General features: G+C 36.4%; 1 protein-coding gene across 1 annotated transcript; it reads left to right on the forward strand.

The window, feature by feature from the left end:
* Window positions 1-488: 488 nt before the first annotated feature.
* On the forward strand, window positions 489-11,870 carry LOC106053105 (uncharacterized). Its single transcript, XM_056036561.1, has 6 exons — window positions 489-596; window positions 5,917-6,025; window positions 8,732-8,862; window positions 9,096-9,398; window positions 11,031-11,138; window positions 11,679-11,870. The coding sequence occupies exons 3-6, from the start codon at window positions 8,749-8,751 to the stop codon at window positions 11,847-11,849; spliced, it is 696 nt and encodes a 231-aa protein (XP_055892536.1). The 5' UTR covers window positions 489-596; window positions 5,917-6,025; window positions 8,732-8,748; the 3' UTR covers window positions 11,850-11,870.
* The last annotated feature ends 7,503 nt before the right edge of the window (window positions 11,871-19,373 follow it).

Below are 19,373 nucleotides of genomic sequence, written 5' to 3' on the forward strand. Positions count from 1 at the left end.
CACAAACACACACATATTCGGGGTTATTCCAAAATTTAAATTTAATAGAAGTCTAAAAGTTTTGCATCTGTCTTTACATTTAAAAAAAATAATTATAATTATAGTTTTAAAAAACATGCAAACATTGAATAACCTGCACAGCAGCTCTGAATGACGTATCGGGAACGTTATCTCAGCTAATCGTTCTCATTGATCTAGTTGACTCATTCGAGTCAGAGCCTCTCTTTACTTTACATCTGGGGCTGTGTAAGCGTTGCAAACCTTAACATTACAAAAGTAATGCCAGGAACGGTACTGTACACTAGTCTTCGCTTGAACAATCAATTGATTTTAAATGTATATATAAAGATCTTTTTACAGCAGGGGCTGCGTAGCCACGTGAAATATTACATTCATCATTAATCTTAGGACTCGAAGACAAGAATTATTATATTTGATGACTTTGTCAATGTTCAAACATCATAAGATTTTCAAATTTAATTTTTTAAACTACGTTTTTTAAAGTATAAAATTGGTGTTATATTTCTTGCATATTGTTTAAAAAAGTTGACAAGTATTACACTTTCTAACCTCTAGGGATATCTGAACAAAGAAATGTAAGTATTTCGTTATTTTAGCGACCCCAGTATGGGGAAAAGCCACTGTAAGATTAGTGCAGTCTGTTTGTCTGTCACGTTTAGCTATCAAAAGCTGGAAGAAGTATTGACAATCTTTCTTTTACCATCATTTTTGTGGTAGCCAAGATTAGGTACAATAGCTACATTTTGTTTCACCAAGGTTGTGTACTTTCTCCTGTACTGTACACTCTTCACACTAATGACATAAGAAGCATCAGTTAAACTCTTTAAATTCGCTGATGATACTGCCATATTCGGTCTTATCTCAGAAGATGAAACTCAGTATCGAAGCTTTAAACTAAACAAGATGATCCTAAATACTTTTTACGGCCCGACTACAGAAAATCTTCTAACATACGGAATAACTTGTTGGCAAGGCAACGCTTCATCTAAACAGTTGCGCCGCCTAGAAAACATTATAAAAAGGGCATCAAAAATAACACTCACAATATTACCACATATAAAGGAACGGTTTGAACAAAAGTGTCTAAGGAAAATCGAAAAAATCTTGGAAGGCAACGGCCACCCGCTCCACCAGAACTACGTCAGGTCGTCGCGAAGTGGGCGACTGCTGTCAATCAAAAACAAGAACAGAGCGATACAAAAAACTCGTTCGTACCTCACTCAGTCAGACTATATCAACGCCACTCGTTGATCTGGAAACATGAAAAGGACCAAGATGTCTGTGTGTAGTCGCTGAATGAACTTTTTATGTTGTGTCTGTTGTATTTATGTGTATGTTTCTGTTGTGTTGTCGTTATATGAGAAAAGAGTCCTTGTAATCACAACAACGGTTCTCTTCTATAAGAGGAGGTACATCAGTAGCGCACCGTTACCGGAAGTCGGAGTCTTACAACACCTACAAGGAATTCTGTTATTTTAAGGAACTCACTCCACTACAAACTTGAAAAAATGAAGGAAAAACTCAGAGAACGCCAGTGCTTCGACCCAAGGGAGATTACAAGAATAGACAAATCACCGAAAGAGTTTGATCCATAAACTCCAAGGATTATTCTCAACATTAAAACTCAGAAAAAAAAAAGACCCAAAAAACTACTTAAGGAGATCTTCATTGTTGTCACCCTTGAGAAGCTTCAACAGAATGCAGAGCTTCCTGCTCTGTACTACCAATGTTGTTCACTTATTGACAATCATTCCAGTATTATGCCAAACGTTTGTTGATTCTGTAATTAATAATAATAATAATAATAATAATCTTTATTATCCGTAAGGAAATTTGTCTTACAATTTGTGCATTACACCAAACAAAAAACATTATAACTATAAGAAACCAAAGTGTACATTCACACCAGACTCACTCATAATTTACATGTGACACTTTGTTCCTAACTTCATGTTGTTACACAATCTTTATATATATATATATATTAATGAGAAGCGTGGTTCAACATTCGCACAACTTAGCCACCTAAAAGGGGCTCGAGGTTCGATACCCGACTCGGGCAGAGTTGTGTTTACTGAGCGCCTAAAGGCAGCACGGAAAACCATCTCCTAGATACCCCCTCCCCTCCACTGGTCCACAAATGAGATTGGACCAAAAGCGCTCTGGGCATGCTATAAGCATGAAAGTAGCGCTATATAAAAGCTATAATAATAATAATAATTTAACGCAACTAAGATATTGCCACCGTAGTCTTAATATGTCAAAGGAGCAGGTTTCAGTTGGATTAAAGAAAAAAAAAAGTATTATTAGTAAGACTCTAATAGACCCCTGTGACTAAAGGTTAGTCAAGGAGAAATTGTCGAAAGCAGAGACTCCCCAAATACTGACTCTACCAGGGGAAAAAATAAAAATAATTATTATGACATTAACCTTGTTCTTCTTTAAGAACGCCTGTTGGAGTCCAATCCACAGACATAGCGAAAGTGCTGGAATATAGGTCTTTCTTGTTGTCCATTTTTTAAAGATATATTCATCTGTGTTATCATTAGTATAAAAAAGGCCCAAAAGAGGCAAAGAAAAGAGGTAAAAGCCCAAGGATTTCTAGGATGTAAAAAGCTCAATAACTGATGTCAAAAGCTAAAAAGATGAGGTATTCTTAAAAAGAAAGAAACAGTTCTAAAGCGCCATCGAAACTATTAGCAGAAGGGAAGGACCTATTCCAAGGGGGCAAAAATATTAATGAGATTCTGTGCCAAATCCACTGTCCAACCCCCCCCCCCCCCCATTAACCAAATAGTCATTTGATGACACTTTTAGGCTACGTAGCACCAGATCATCCAACCTTATCAATCAATAATTTCTTGTGTCTACATGTAATCCTCAAGTGGGCCGTATTCATGTAGGACTTCGAGCATTGGTGCGAGTGATCACAGGCAATCATGCATTTAGTTTTCATTTTGAATTGTTAGAGGTAGGATTACAATTACTGGTAGCTTATAGCTCAGAACTTTTGCAATTCATACTGAAATTGTCCAACTGCACGTCTTAGTAATATATATATAACATTGTGAGTTTGTGTTATCTTAAAAACTCTCTTTGAGGTTAGGTACGATTTTTTTTTACAAAGCTTATATCAACTCTGTCTGTTTAGTAAAAAGTTTGAACATGTTTTTTTCTCCCATTTCCCATTCTCGGATTGACTTGAAAATTTCTTAATTATTCAACAATACAAAAATCAATCCAAAAATTAAACAAACTGTTAATCATTTAGTACTAATTAATTAATTGTTAATTTAAATGAGACAAAGGGAGATAATTCCCATAATTTTCAGAAAAGATACATTACTTAGGTCTTAGGGGTTCCTTCCCCTATATAAGCTTTGTTTTTAAAAAGGATTCTTAATCCACTTCTTGTTTTAGAGTGAACACATTACCGCCTTCGTTTTTGCTTTAAATAGAATGTGGCTTAATAGTAAGTGTCCAGGCCAAGTTGTTTTAATCGTACAACAATAGGCAGCAAGTGTAGCTTACATTTCAAGAAACAACAGATATTTTCTAATTGTACTAAAATAGCCATTCACGACACTAAGATACTTTGAAAAGATATATTTTGAGAAATTAGGTAGGTGTGGTTTTGGGTGACACATCAAGCATTGACGCAGGTATAGTTAAACAAATGAAGACAAGACCAGGTTTTAGGAGCAGATATAAAAAAAAACTACTGAAATAACATACATTATGTACGAAAGCTACTAATGTTTTTTGCTTTAAAATGTGTCTAAAAATGTATGACAAACAGATTTTTTCACTATATTATACCGAGACAAACAAAATATATATTCTACACCCCCCCTCCATTTCACGACAAAAAGTCTTAATAACTTAATAATTTTGACTATTTCATGCATGCATACTGAGAACTATGGATGGCAGCCTGGTGTTGTGTAATGTTAGAGATTTAACAATAATTAAGAACAAACTTAAATACCAAAATAGCGGACACAAATATTTCTTCTTCTGTACGTGAAAAAAATGTCTTAACACAAACACTCATGCAAAACATAGATATGAATAATTCTTTTTAAAGAAATAATACAATAAACGTACATAATGTATTTCGCACCTAAACGTCCCTTCTTCCAAAACGACCTTCGCGCCAAAACGACAGCCCCAAAATGGCGGCGCCAAAACGGCGCCAAAACGTCCTGCTTGGCTTCTGTAAGAGTAGTATGTGTGAGTTATGATTAATGTATTTCTACCGTACCTTGATAACCTTTATGTGATTGTTTCTGTTGTGTTGTTTTTATATGAGAAAATCACAACAAATTTCCATAAGGATCTTAATAATCCTAGATGCTTGGGTTTACTGTGGGGTGTATTACGTATGGGAGTAGGAACAAGAAGCATACATCGTCACAAGAAGGAACAATGCACTGTAACTAAGTTCACTCTTGCATGAAATAGAATAACAAACTTTAATACAGTATGGGCAACAGACGAGTCAGTAACTAGATCTATATGGCATATGTTATGCCTTCAAGAGCCTAGCGGTAACTCCTATAAGTCTACATTCTACATTAATAATCTCTAACCCAATGCCTATATTGTCATTAAAATGTCGCGTTCAAAGTAGGTCTACTACAGAACCTTTTCAAACTAAACTAAGTGACTAACACTACCAAACAGGGGCGGACTGGCTATATGGGCCATTGGGCAAATGCCCGGTGGGCCGGTACCCAAATGGGCCGGTAGGGCCACCGAAATGCCTGATAAAAGTCACTATGGCGCATATCAAGTTGTTAAAGGTTTTATAATATCCTTATTCTTCTTCTTCTTCATCGTTCTCATTGTTATGTTGGAGTGTTCATATGACTAGACCAATACATGAGATGAACTGCGCAGTGGTTTCCAAATCAGGGAGCTCTCCATACAGTTTTCTTTCTATTGGGGTGATTTGGGGCCAATGTCTTATACGGGCCTCTTGGTAGAGAGAGCAGTTTTGGAGGACGTGGTCGGCATTTTCTGGTGATACTCCACATGGGCAGATTTCACTGGTTCCAATTTTGAGCTTCCGGAACATGTGTTGTCGCATTCTGTTGTGTCCGGTCCTGAGTCGAAAGATTAGACGTTGGTCTTGTCGGGATAGCTTATAGTAAGCATCATCTTTCTTGTGATTTGGATGGGAGCTCGTCCATTTCTCATTTATTTTATCTACAATTAATTTCTTCATTTCTTCTGGATAGAGAGCAGAGTTTACTTGTGAGTTTGTTCTCCCACTCTTGGCGAGTGTGTCAGCCTTCTCATTTCCTGCTAGTTGTATGTGAGCTGGTATCCATTGAATGACAGTTTTTTTGCTGTTGTGGTTGAGCTTTGTGAGTGCTTAATATCCTTATTATGTTATTATTATTATTTTTATAAAAGGCCCTCTGGGGGTCGTGTTTAAACAGAAAGTCTTTCACAGACATTACAGTGTAATACTCTTTTAATCAAACACATTTTCCGAAAATAAAATGTAGAATGTAGACAGTGCTACTAGAAGCCTTCAACTTTTTAGGGCCTTCATAACTGCTGATTTAAAAAGTCGCTATATTGCTTATTAAGATATAGAGTTCACTGTATGCATGCATATCGATACATTATCAAACTTAACAATGATGTTTAAGGACCGATACACTTAGACATGGATGCCCATCACATGATAGAGAATTTGTGGGCCGAATTTTATAGAAATGCCCGGGCCGATTTTGACACCCAGTTCGCCCCTGCTACTAAATCCTAAATGAGGTTGCACTGTGTGCGTGTGTATGCAGAAAAAGAAAACAAGGGGAAATTAGTACCCCCACGCCCTCACTTAATGTATTCTCATTCTCTTTAACGAGCCCGCGCACATTCTAGACTGACTTTGGGTATTTAGTGAAATGGCAGAAATCAAGTGAAGGCTAAAATGTAGACTAGAATCCCGCTGCTACCTGTATATAGTGGACTAAGCTGCAAAGAAACATAGGTAACTTTTTTTATTTCATTGAATGATTTTATTTTGTTGGCATTCATATTTATTTAAACTTTTTTTATTTCGTAAAAATATACAATATTTCTCATTCAATAGTTGCTATTCATCGTCGGAGAGACTCCTCCGTGAAATTAGAATTATAATGCTTGTAATTTTACAAGTATGTAAGGAAAAAAATTATTTAAAAAAAAAAGGTTATATATACAAATTAAATTTGTAATCGATCAGACATATAAAAATTAGACATATTTTTTACCACTTCTTTTTTTTTTAGCGCAATTTCATGCTTTTAGCTTTCTCAATACGCTAACATCCTATCACTTGTCTGGACTAGTTTGAAAGGGGCTTGTGGGGGGGGGGACAGGTGTATATTTATACAAAAGAGTTAAATAACCTGAATTTGAACTCATGAGCTTAAGCCTCCTCAAGCCAACACACTAACCACATTACCAATAAGTGCTTATACAAAAATAAGATTTTATAAATATCTATTTTCATTTTCTAACTTGAAAGCGGCGACCTCTACAAAGTCTAAAAGGGGTCTAATTCAACTTTTTTAAGGAGATTATAGTGAACAGGTTTAAGCTCATTAGACATTTATTCTGCAAAAACAAATATTTAGACAATAAGTGTTCCAAGGTTTACATACTGCGTGTGTATAAAGTAATAAGAAACTCCAAAATATAAGGAAGTGCCTAAAATAGGGGGGTTTCTGTACTATTCTACCCCCTCAATCGATAACATTAGGAAAACGTTCTTATTTGTAGATTTAAGGTTCTGATATAGGTTTTAGCGACTATGTCTAAATTAACCACCGAAGCAAAAGCCACCTTAACCTGCGCTATCTGTGGACGGGAGTGTCTCTCCAAAATAGGGCTCCACAGCCACATGAGGAAGTGTGCTCTGAGATGAACCATAGTCGTTCTACGACTGAAGGAGGCCAACGAAATGATAAATTTTGGCGAGTATGTCTAAATTAACGCGATTTCTATTAAGACACAATGGTTTTATTGATCGCATAGTGATGAAGTTCATGAAGGCTTGTATTGGTTATTCATTAAAGAGAGAGAGAGAGAGAGAGAGAGAGAGAGAGAAGGCATTTTAGAAATTAATGCAAATGAATGCAAATGCAATCACAATATCTGAGTTGTTCAGACAGGACTAAAGGGGATGCAACTCGCACTCCGGCTACCTTCTCTACACGCTAAAATTTATGAGCTTTACCTTTTTAAAAAACTCTCTAAAAAAAAAAAAAGTATCACTAGCCTCTTCCCGTTTTTTACATTTTCCTACAAACGAAACCGGATGCAAAAGCAGGGCGCTGCGTCCTTAACAAATTAAGAGGTGTTTTCGTCGTTTTCTAGCGTTTTCGTCTGTAATAAGATTGTCTGAGTAATTTTAGTACAACTGTTTCATGTTTACATCACTGTAGGGATATGTATCCTCTTTATCTGCAATCTTATCACACTACTTAAAGGTCACAGCACAGTTTTTGGAACTAAAGGAGAATAAATTTAATAAAGCATGTTAGTTAGTTTCTCTTTTAAAAAAAAAATTTAAAAAATAAGGCTTATATCAATTCACCCTGTCTGTCTGATAAAAAGTTTATACACGCGATTTCTAGGACACCAAGTCTCGGATCAAGCTGAACTTTTTGCACAATAATTTCTTTTACCTGACAACACAAGAATCAATTATAAAATAAAATGAACCAATTAGTTGATTAACTTTTGGTAATAACTTATTTTGTTTGGTATCTCACACAAGGGAAAGAAATTGTACTTGACTGAAGTGGTGGAGTAAGTTGAGCTAGTAACCTTTATAGGTTGAAGCCCAAGGCTTAGTGAACACAAAACATGACATAGAAACAATAGATAACTATACAATCTTCCGTGTTCATAGACTCTTCGCTAGCAGAGTGGTTACCGTGTTGGCTTGAGAAGCCTTAAAAAACTTTAGCCCACAAGTTCAAATTCAGGTGGTTCCCTTTTTTTCAAAATACATTTAAATAGCGATCACCCAAATACCCCATTCTTTCTCCCTTTACCTCTTCCCAACTGGTCCAGACAAGTGATAGGATCATAGTGTACTGACATAGGTAAAAGCATGAAATAGCGCTAAACAATAAACGATTTGTAAAAAACATATTTCTAATTGCACACATTTATTATTGTTAGTTTAGATCACTGATGCCCAACATAAATCGACCTGCGGGCCATTTTAATTTCCGACACTGGTGTCGCGGGCCACATAAAGGAAAGAAAAAAAAAACAGCGAGACTTTATTTACAACTAAAAAATATTGGCTTATTATCATGTTCTGCCAAAAAGTAATTTTTTTATTTGATAAATTCTACATTGAGTCTCATAAACGCACAAATGTTGGTCATGGTACCAATCAATCGGAGAAAAATTGATGGCCCTAACGTAGATAATGAGACATTTTTAAACTTTTTCTTTGGAAGGGGGAGGGGGTAGCGGATTTTATATACTTTGTGCCGACATTTCGGCGGGCCGGATGGAACCACGTCGCGGGCCGGATCTGGCCCGAGGGCCGTATTTTGGGCATCACTGGTTTAAATCTATTAAACACTTTAAGTACTTGACCTATCCAAACTAATTGACACACTCGGTATAAACATTTTTATTTATTTATTGAATTTATTGTATTTTGTTTGTGTAACTGTTTTATCGCTCACAGATTCGAGAAGATACTTGATGATGAATAACGAGTATCTTGATGAAAAGACCTATCGGTCAGCTGATGAAAAACAAAGTCTTTTGAGTGATGAAGGTCTTCCTGTAGGTCAAAGTTCAACTATTGACAGCAAGGTAATTCGCTTTAAGTGTTGATTATAGTCAGATGATGACAATAAAGTGAGTCGTTTAGGGATATCTTAGTGGCATGCTAGTTACAGCTTAGTAGGCCTAATAGTTTAGGTGTAAGATCATTACAGACTTATCTCTGTTTAACATTTCTTTTGATTTGTTAATAATTCCTTTGTAATTATCTAAAGTTATTAGTTTAAAGATTTGAACGAATGTTATACACTATCTGTCTTTAGACGAATTACTTGGCAGTCAATGAGATCCAAGAGCTGACAGCTTCAGAAGTAAACACACCAACACAGCATGCATTTCTACTGGGCTTACACTTCGGTCTAACTAAGTCTGGAAACATCTGGACGTTCCCAGACAAGCAAAACACTTGGGAATCAATCCCAAACCCACTGGTCAACCAGGCGAGAGCTGCGAAATTCTGTGGTGACGAGGAACGAAAGGATAAGACTGTAAACGGCTGGCAGCTGCAATCTTATAAGGCCGGTGCTGATTGGCCAGGTGGGACTTTCAGACCCCCCACTAGAAAGGTGAAGTGTACGTAGAGATATTAATGGTGTCTTTAGGGTTACGTTTGTAAGTTGTATAGCCGTCACTTCAATGGACGATGTCATTGGTTTTCATGTGTAGCTGTTGGGATACTTCTGTCTATCGCTTTCTCTTCTCTCTCTCTCTCTCTCTCTCTCTATCTCTAGATTTTCTTTTTTTTGTCTCAATCTCTTTTTCTTTCCATGTCTTTCTCTTTCCGTCTCTTTTTCTTTCTAATCTCTTTTAATCTTCTTTCTTACCAACTCTCTTTCTTTCCATTTATCTTTCTTTAAAACTTTCTTTCCATCTCTATAACTTTCCGTTTCTCTTTTTTCCATCTTTCTTTCTGTCTCTCTTTCTTTCCCTTTTTTTTCTTTCTATCTTTCCTTCTATCCATCTTTCTTTTTTACCATTTCTTTTTTCTTTCCATCTTTCTTTTTTTCTTTCCCTCTTTCTTTTTACCATTTCTTTTTTCTTTCCATCTTTCTTTTTTTCTTTCCCTCTTTCTTTTTTACCATTTCTTTTTTCTTTCCATCTTTCTTTTTTTCTTTCCATCTTTCTTTTGTTCGATTTCTTTTTTCTTTCCATCTTTCTTTTGTTCCATTTCTTTTTTCTTTCCATCTTTCTTTTTTTCTTTCCATCTTTCTTTTGTTCCATTTCTTTTTTCTTTCCATCTTTCTTTTTTTCTTTCCATCTTTCTTTTTTACCATTTCTTTTTTCTTTCCATCTTTCTTTTGTTCCATTTCTATTTTCTTTCCATCTTTCTTTTGTTCCATTTCTTTTTTCTTTCCATCTTTCTTTTTTTCTTTCCATCTTTCTTTTGTTCCATTTCTTTTTTCTTTCCATCCTTCTTTTTTTCTTTCCATCCTTCTTTTTTTCTTTCCATCTTTCTTTTGTTCCATTTCTATTTTCTTTCCATCTTTCTTTTGTTCCATTTCTTTTTTCTTTCCATCCTTCTTTTTTTCTTTCCATCTTTCTTTTGTTCCATTTCTTTTTTCTTTCCATCCTTCTTTTTTTCCTTCCATCTTTCTTTTGTTTCATTTCTATTTTCTTTCCATCTTTCTTTTGTTCCTTTTCTTTTTTCTTTCCATCTCTTTTTCTTTCCACTTCTTTTTCAATCTCTTTCTTTACATCTCTTTTTCTTTGTGTCTCTTTTTCTTTCCGTCTCTTTTCTTTCTGTCTCTTTTTCTTTCCATCTCTTTTTCTTTCCATCTTTCTTTCTTTCCGTCTTTTTTCTTTTTTTCTTTCCATCTCTTTTTCTTTCCGTCTTTCCTTCTTTCCATCTTTTTTTTTCCGTTTCTCTTTCTTTCTATCTCTTTTTCTTTGTGTCTCTTATTCTTTCTGTCTCTTTTTCTTTCCATCTCTTTTTCTTTCCATCTCTTTTTCTTTCCGTCTCTTTTTTCTGTCTCTTTTTCTTTCCATCTCTTTTTCTTTCCATCTCTTTTTCTTTCTGTCTCTCTTTCTTTCTGTCTCTTTTTTTCTTCTGTCTCTTTTTCTTTCCATCTCTCTATCTTTTCTTTCCATCTCTCTTTTCAACTTTCACTTCTTCCTATCTCCCAAGAATGTCGCATTGGTTTCTTTCTATTCAGTTCTTCATGTTCTCTCCTAACTTGCTGTATTAATTTTATTTTCAGGAATACACAGGCGAGACAATTATTCCAAATTATCAGACTTTGAGTATTATAGTTGCCGTTGTTTTATTTAGTCCTATAGCAGCCATTGCTTTATCCTTTGCGATGAAGGTAAGTTAATAATCTCTGGCAAACTTTGATCTTTATAATTAGATTAGAAATAGAATTAGAAATAAAAGGGGGTTAACTACTGTGACTCTAAAAAAAATACATGAATCAACTCCCTTACAAAGACATTTTGCAATAGAAAGATTAGGTCTTGAGTCTAAGGAGTTTAGAATATTTAAATTTTTTATGCAGACTTATAAATATGTAAACATTCACGTTAAAATACGAAATGTTAATGATTCATACAACTATAAATAAGACAGTCGCTTAAATCTTAAGAAAGTACAATCCACACGGCATAGACAATTTCCTGGCATTGATTTCTTGGGCTTGAGTCGTTGAAGAGTCTACATTGTCAGACTTTGTAACAATCAATTTTTTTTTTACATCTGAATGCTATAGTCTTAGGGCAATGTGTTTAATTTAATTAATTTAATGAATTAAATGTTCAAAGCTAAATCTGAATAAAAAACTGCTTCAGTTTTTAATATTTAATTTTTGAACACGTTGAAAATCAATTTGTTTGTTGTTTGTTTGTTTTAGGCTAACGCTTTCAAAAAAGCCAGTGAGTACAAGAAGGCTTTCAGAGCAGCCAAACGATCTTTGTATCTTAACCTTATAGCGATCGCTGTGGGTATCCTCTGTTACTCCACGTTGGCTGTCTTCGTATGGTACAACATTCACCATGCAGAAAGAAATCGCGTAGTTCATTAATAAACAACTTATTCAAATATATGCACACTTGTTTTTTTGTTGAAAATAGCCACAATAAAAATAAAAAAAAAAAAGGGTAAATGTCAAGCGGAATAATGTCAAATATTAGAATAGAGGGAGGCGACTCAGCACGAGTTCAATGTGAACATGAATGGACCCTTTTGGCGTGATTTTTATCATCCTAAGAATTGAGTCTAAGACTCCTGGAACCATAGAACTATGGAATTTCGCCCCAATCTGCATGTTTGAACAAAACCCCCTGTCTGGCAAAAAATCCGAGCAGATCTAAAGTATTACATCCCTACAAAATATGGCTGGTATTCCTGGACGCTCGGATTTAAAGCAAGGCCAAAGGCCGAGCACACCTGGGATACTCCTCAATGTTTCTTCCCTATACCACATTAGCCGTTCAGGTGTCCGCCATAAAATACGGCTCCATGAGGAACCTTGTGTGGTTAGCGACATGCTTCTTGTGGCCTTCTTCCATTCCCGCCTGTGCAATGGATTCGATTCTTAGTCACCCAGACGGAGGTTCCCTATTATTTCCCTACAGGCCCAATCGTCTCCATTAACGACCCCTACCTCCCGAGCGCCACTGTGAGGCTCAGAAAAATTACTCGGGTTATCAACGCAATTAAAGATGTGAGGCGATCACAATCAACATTCATTTCAGCCTTCACTATCAGGTCCCTTGGATACATCGGCTGCGTGGAGGGGGGGGGGGAACTGATGTGTGGGCGACATCGTTCCGACCACCCCAGGCCTTCCTCTCATTATCCAAGAGATACTCCAGAGTCGTTTCGCGCCTGGAGGAGGCCATACCTTAAAAGCACTAAACACAAATGTTTGTAAACCATACAGCTCGCTAATACGTTGTAACGAAAGACACTTGTCCGCACTCGGAGCATGGGACTTACATTCACAGTTGGCTAGTTTGAGATACAAATAAGAAAAAAAGCCTGTTACAATCGGAGCATACAAAAAGTTACGGTTAACAGATTTTTACTTGGTTCCAGATTCCATGTCAGACTTATTTATTTTATGAATAGCTAACTCAGGGCATTTTAGAGCAAGTCTTAATAGGGTTACAATTGTACATCAATACGAAAAGACTCTTTTCCTATGTTGTTTCCTCTATTGTTCCCTCCTTTTTTCCTTTGTTTTTCCCTCTGTTGTTCCATCTACTGTTCCTTCTGTTGTTCCTTATCTTAATCTATTTTTTTCATTGTTAATCCCTCTATTCTTCCCTCTTTTGTTTCCAATATTTTTTTTCTCTGTTTTTCCCTCTGTTTTCCCTCTGTTGTTCTTTCCCTTTGTGAGTTCCTTATAGCAAAAAATCAACACTGACTTTGATATGTAACTTAGCATGAATGTTCCTTGAAGCAGTGTGAATAGTGTAGCATAATTAGGATTTTTCCCCACGGGCCATCTGTATGTTTGATATAAACAAATAAAAACAGTTAAACTGCAAACATTATTCAGAAGGACAAACATTAAACAAATAAAATAAAACGTAAAAACAAGTCAAATATTTTTTTTTATCCTTTTTTCTGTAATTATTATTTTTTTATATTATTATTTTAAAACAAAACAAAGCTTATTAAGGGGGAAAACTCCACACTTGCAACTAAATCTTTCAATAATGAAAAAATTATTTCCCTTATTGGGTATCAAGGAAAATAATTAATTACGAATGATTAATTGACTATTTGGTTGATTTTTTAAATTGGTTCATGTTTTGTTAGGTTCAATAAATAATTGTTCTAAGTTTCAACTTCATCCGAGAATGAGTGTGGAAGGAAAAACTTTTTCAATTATCAAAGGAGAGCTACTCCCACATATTTAACCACATCTGTGAATACTGTCGGTATCAAACAAAATAATTAGTTGCCAGAAGTTAATGTACTAATTGTTTGATTTTTCTTATTCATTTATGTCTTGCTTATGCCATTGAATAATTGTGCAAAATTTCAACTTCATGCGAGAATAGAAGTAAGTTAAATAACGTGTACAAACTTTTGACCAGACAGACAAACAGACAGACAGACTGTGTGAGTTGAAATACGCTTTGTAAAAAAACATGAAAGACTAAATTAACACAGAAAGTAATTTTTTTAAAAGAAGAGTCTTTAACTTATAATAATACTATTGATAAGTCTTCGAGTCTGAAAATCAAGGAGGAGTGTAGTATTTGACGTAGATACAAAGACCTAGCTTTCACCTACTTATTTTGTCACATTGAACGCTTATAAATCCATGCTCAGCCTTTGGTCGATTTAAGTTCTATTTTCGCCGTCTGTGTATTAGCGTTGCAGTTGGACTAAAATGTGTTATCTCGGGGTTTACTTAGAATTAGAATAAATCGTTTGTAATTTAATACTTTCTTGTAAGTGACATACGAGTCATTGAAAATGTTATGTTTGTGTCCCAATAACCAAGGTTAAAATCAAGGTCTAACTAACACCTTATTAATTAACTCTTTTTTGGTGTAAAATATTTACATATATTTTTCCTGTTTTGTTTTGTTTGCTTGTTCTATAAGTTCCTTCTGAATGGAAGATCATTACATCCTAGCTCAGACCTGAAAGACAGCAGAGGATGGCGGTGGGCATGAGTTGAAGCTGATTCGAACAATGGACCATCGAGTCAACAGTCCAGAGCGCGCATCACACTATCAGAATACTTGATACTGTATTTGTCTTCTTTCTTTTTCTTTTTTTTTTGTTTTCATGCGCGAAGAGAATACAGTCTGTTTCTAATTATTCGTAAAAAGTATATTGGGTTAATTTTTCATATCTTTTGAAAACACTAAAATGGTTGGAGTTATGCCTTATCAATTGTCTATTGCAGTCCTTTTCTTCATTTTGTAAATAGCATTAAGTTTGAATACATTGAGGTTTATAAAAAATTAATGGCTTTCATTGTTTTTATTACATATTTGATTGTGAATTTTCAGATAAATTTTCGAATTTCATAAAATCAAGGACACTTTGTTAAAAAATCTCTGCTGCCATGCTTATCAAATAATGAAATTAGTAAAAGCTTCAAACGAAATGATTTCTTTTCTAGAGCTAACAAGCAAAATAAAACAAAAATACTTTTTTCTAAATGCACATTTACGGCCATATCTCTCATTACTTCCCTTTTATTTTTTATTTATTTATCTATATATTTCCCTTTTCTATATGGAACAAAATTAATTATAACTATATGTTTATGTTTGATTGATTCATGTTTTGTAAGATACAATGAATAATTGAGGAAAGTTTCAACTTGGTCTGAGAATTGGAGGTGGGAGAAATAACGTGTACAGAATGTGTACCAGACAGACAGACAGAGTTGGTATAAGCTTGTAAAAAGTGCACAATATGTATCCTACATCTTCTAAATTATATCGTTAATACACTATTCTCATTTACTACTGATAATTTTAATAGTTATCCGTCATAGATAAAAATTTCTAATTAATAAAAACAATAATAATAATGTTGTTTCTTTTTAACGAAACTCGACCTTGTCAGTACCAGAGAATGATTATTCGTTAAATACCAACATAATAATAATAATAAGGCTTGTCTTCGAGTCCGAAGATTAGTGAGGAATGCAGTATTTCCCGTGGCTGCGCAGCCCCAGCTGTGACCTACATATTTTGCCAAACCCAGAGCAAGCATAACAATTGTCCGCAGGTGGTCGATTTAGATTTTCTTTTCGCCGTCTGCGTTTGTCCTCGGCAGCGGAATTTCTTTTGGTCTCAAATGTGTATCCCGCGGCCTTCGTGAGTGACCTCCAGCTGTCTCGTTCTGAGGTCGCATGCAACCAGGTGCTCTCTTCTATGTCAGCCAAGGAAAGTTGACGCCTAAGCTGGTCTTTGAAGCGTTTCCGTGGGGCGCCTCTGTTACGTGTTAGCTCACAAAAAAAAAAAGACTGCCTTTGGCATACGTTCGTCTTCCATACGAGATATGTTCCCTACCAAGCATAGAAGAAGTCCCTCTATACTGTTCATATTATGACGTAAATAAGCTACTTTTTATTTACTGAACACTGGAAACTAATACTAATAGCTATAGTTATTATTATAGCTTTTATATAGCGCTACTTTCATGCTTATAGCATGCTCAGAGCGCTTTTGGTCCAATCTCATTTGTGGACCAGTGGGGGGAGGGGGTATCTAGGAGTTGGTTTTCCGAGTCGGGTGTCGAACCGAAGAGCCCCCTTCTAGGTAGCCCAGCCAAGCCAAGTTCAAGCGCACTTGGCCTCTCCGCCACGCTTCCCACCCTAAATAAAAATGTCTAATCAGTTCACTAATGTAGCATGGAGTGGCATTATTGACTTAACGGCACGTGAATAAGTATGTAAAAGTATTTGGGTCACGGATGTGACACGGATCTGGATACTTGTAAACGAAACAGGAAGTTAAATAAAAACTTCGTGGCGTCTTAAAAAGAAAAGTAGGGGAAGGGGTGAGAATCGCACTTAGTCTATTTACTGGACTAATCCAGATTGATGACTGGATGACTTAATTCTCTAGTTAGTTCATCTTGTCTTTTAATGTTACAAAACTATAACCACTTTTGTGTTAGCGAAATGACACGAAGTAGGATAACACACTTTTCGGAAAGACACGACTCGACCGGAATTTCACGAACACATGTGTCGGAAAGGTACGATATGGTCTGATTGGCGCGAACTCATTAGGCGGGTTCATGTGTTGAATTGCCGAAAACTTATCTTTAATAGACCTCGTCTCATAATGGTATCGGTATCGACGATAAGCGGATTAAACATTGGCAAGTTTTATTTTTGACTGATATTTAACTGTACTGGGCAGTGGCGTCATTAGAGTCGGTGTCACACGTTGCGGTAAGCTCGGGGTGTCACCCCCTCCCAGGAAAAAAAATCTCCCCTGAAAAAAGAAAGAACTCTTGTTTATTTTGTTTCTTTATGTTAAACAATAAACCTGTAAGCCGGTCAGCTAATTCATTGACAGGCTACACGCTGAAAACTTTTGATTCTATTTTAAAATGTTGCTTTTGAAATTTTCTCAAAAGTTATTACATATTTAATACATATACATAAAAATCTAAAATAATAGAATTGAGAAACCTTGAATTGAACATATTTTTTATTAGAGGTTAATTAAGGAGACGCGGTGGCTGAGCGGTAAAGCGGGGGTCCCGGGTTCGAATCCTGGTGAAGACTGAGATTTTTATTTCGAGATCCTTGGGCGCCTCTGAGTCCAACCAGCTCTAATGGGTACCTGAGATTAATTGGAGAAAAGTAAAGGCGGTTGGTCGTTGTGCTGACCACATGACACCCTCGTTAATCGTAGGCCACAGAATGAGATGACCTTTACTTCATCTGCCCTATAGACAACGAGCTCTGAAAGGGGAACTTACTTACTTATTTAAGAGCTCCTTGCGGAAATGGTTTTAAATTATACTAGTGTTTCTCAGCTACTCCCGAAAAGGCAATTAAGGTTTACGTCCTGCGTCATATCGTAGAGCAAAGCCTGGAATACCAACAAAGTTTTGTAGATTTCAGAAAAAGTTTGATAGCGTCCATCGGAATCACTCTGTGAAATAGGCATCTCGCAATAATTTGTCCAGATTCAGCGACATGTCCATGCAAATCAAGCTGTTGTGTCACAACAGACCGGGGAATTCAACATCAAGCAGCATATCAGATTAGGATTTATCTTATCCCAAATTCTCTTTCTTGTAGACGATGTCATAAAAGTACATTAAACAGGCTACAAACCAAACCGAGTTGGATTTTGCAGACAACAAAGAATTACTTTGAAATACAATTAAATGTATACACGAGATGAAGGATAAAGACGCCCTCAAATCTTTGCATATATAGGGTGCAGGTTACCCAGTACCCCCATTAACATTGATCATACAGATCTTCAACCAATAGAAAAGATAAGCTATTTATACAGTGTTATCACAAGCGATGGAAATGCATATCATGGTGTTGCATGTCGGATTGGAAAGCAGAAGCCGTCTTTTAAAAAGTACGGCATACTTGAACAAACAAATCAATTAGCCTGGAGATTAAAATCCACCTACTCCATACAATCATCGCCCCAACGGCCACCTACGCTTCGAGTAAAGGCTGAGAAGGATCCTACGAATCCTACCGAGATACTGTTACCAATAGAGAAATCTTTTCCCCCACTGGCAGTTGCTGTCGAACGTCGATAGACATTTATGAGACATATCATTAGACAAGACGAGACACGTTTACCAAAGTCAGCCTAAACTTGAAAGCCAATAGAGTAGTCCGGGGCGAAGCCCCAGGCGCCAAGCGTTGTTTTTTTTTCTACATTTCTGAGCTGGAAAATCTATCTCCTAACGTCTATAACGCATTATTTTTCTCATAATAGGAAGATTACAAGTCAAATAGAATTGAATTAAGAAGGTGTGGGACATTTTGATACTAAACTGTCAGAGACATTTAAGGTAGTAATAATAAAGTTGAGTTTAGAATAGTGCATTTTTCCCACTTGGGTGTCACCCCCTGGTGGGTGTCACCTGGTGCGGCCCACACCCGCCAAGTGACGCCACTGGTTTGAGGCTTATTCAAAGAATATCTATCACTGTATACTTTTAAGGATTTAAACTGCATGTTATTTTAAAAGATGGATGGATGGATTGATGAAAGGATGGATGGATGGATGGATTGATTGATGGATTGATGGATGGATTGATTGATGGATTGATGGATGGATTGATGGATGGATTGAAGGATAGATGGATTGATGGATGGATAGATGGATGAATGGATGAATGGATGGATGGATGGATGGATGGATTGATGGATGGATGGATGGATGGACAGATGGATGGACATGGATGGATGGATGGATGATTGGATGATTTGATGGATTTATGGATGGATGGATGGATGGACAGATGGATGGATGGATGGATAGATGGATGAATGGATGGATGAATGGATGGATGGATGGATGTATTGGTGGATGGATGGATGGATGGACAGATGGATGGATGGATGGATGGACAGATGGATGGATGGATGGATGATTGGATGGATTGATGGATGGATGGATGGATGGACAGATGGATGGATAGATGGATGGATTGATGGATGGATGGATGGATTGATGGATGGATGGACAGATGGATGGATGGATGGATGGATGGACAGATGGATGGATAGATGGATGGATGATTGGATGGATTGATGGATGGATGGACAGATGGATGGATGGATGGATGGATGGATGGATGGATGGATGATGGGATGGATTGATGGATGGATGGACAGATGGATGGATGGATGGATGATTGGATGGATTGATGGACGGATGGATGGATGGACATATGGATGGATGGATGGATGATTGGATGGATTGATGGATGGGTGGACAGATGGATGGATGGATGGATGGATGGATGGGTGGATGATTGGATGGATGGATTGATGGATGGATGGACGGATGGATGGATGGATTGATAGATGGATGGATTGATGTTTGGACAGATGGATGGATGGATG

The sequence above is a fragment of the Biomphalaria glabrata genome, chromosome 7 (genome assembly GCF_947242115.1).
Source record: "Biomphalaria glabrata chromosome 7, xgBioGlab47.1, whole genome shotgun sequence".
NCBI classification, from domain to species: domain Eukaryota; kingdom Metazoa; phylum Mollusca; class Gastropoda; family Planorbidae; genus Biomphalaria; species Biomphalaria glabrata.

Coding starts and splice junctions, on each gene's coding strand:
- LOC106053105 (XM_056036561.1), top strand. CDS start 8,749: ATGATGAATAACGAGTATCTTGATGAAAAGACCTATCGGTCAGCTGAT. Junction 8,863..9,095: donor GTTCAACTATTGACAGCAAG/GTAATTCGCTTT, acceptor ATCTGTCTTTAG/ACGAATTACTTGGCAGTCAA. Junction 11,139..11,678: donor CTTTATCCTTTGCGATGAAG/GTAAGTTAATAA, acceptor TGTTTGTTTTAG/GCTAACGCTTTCAAAAAAGC.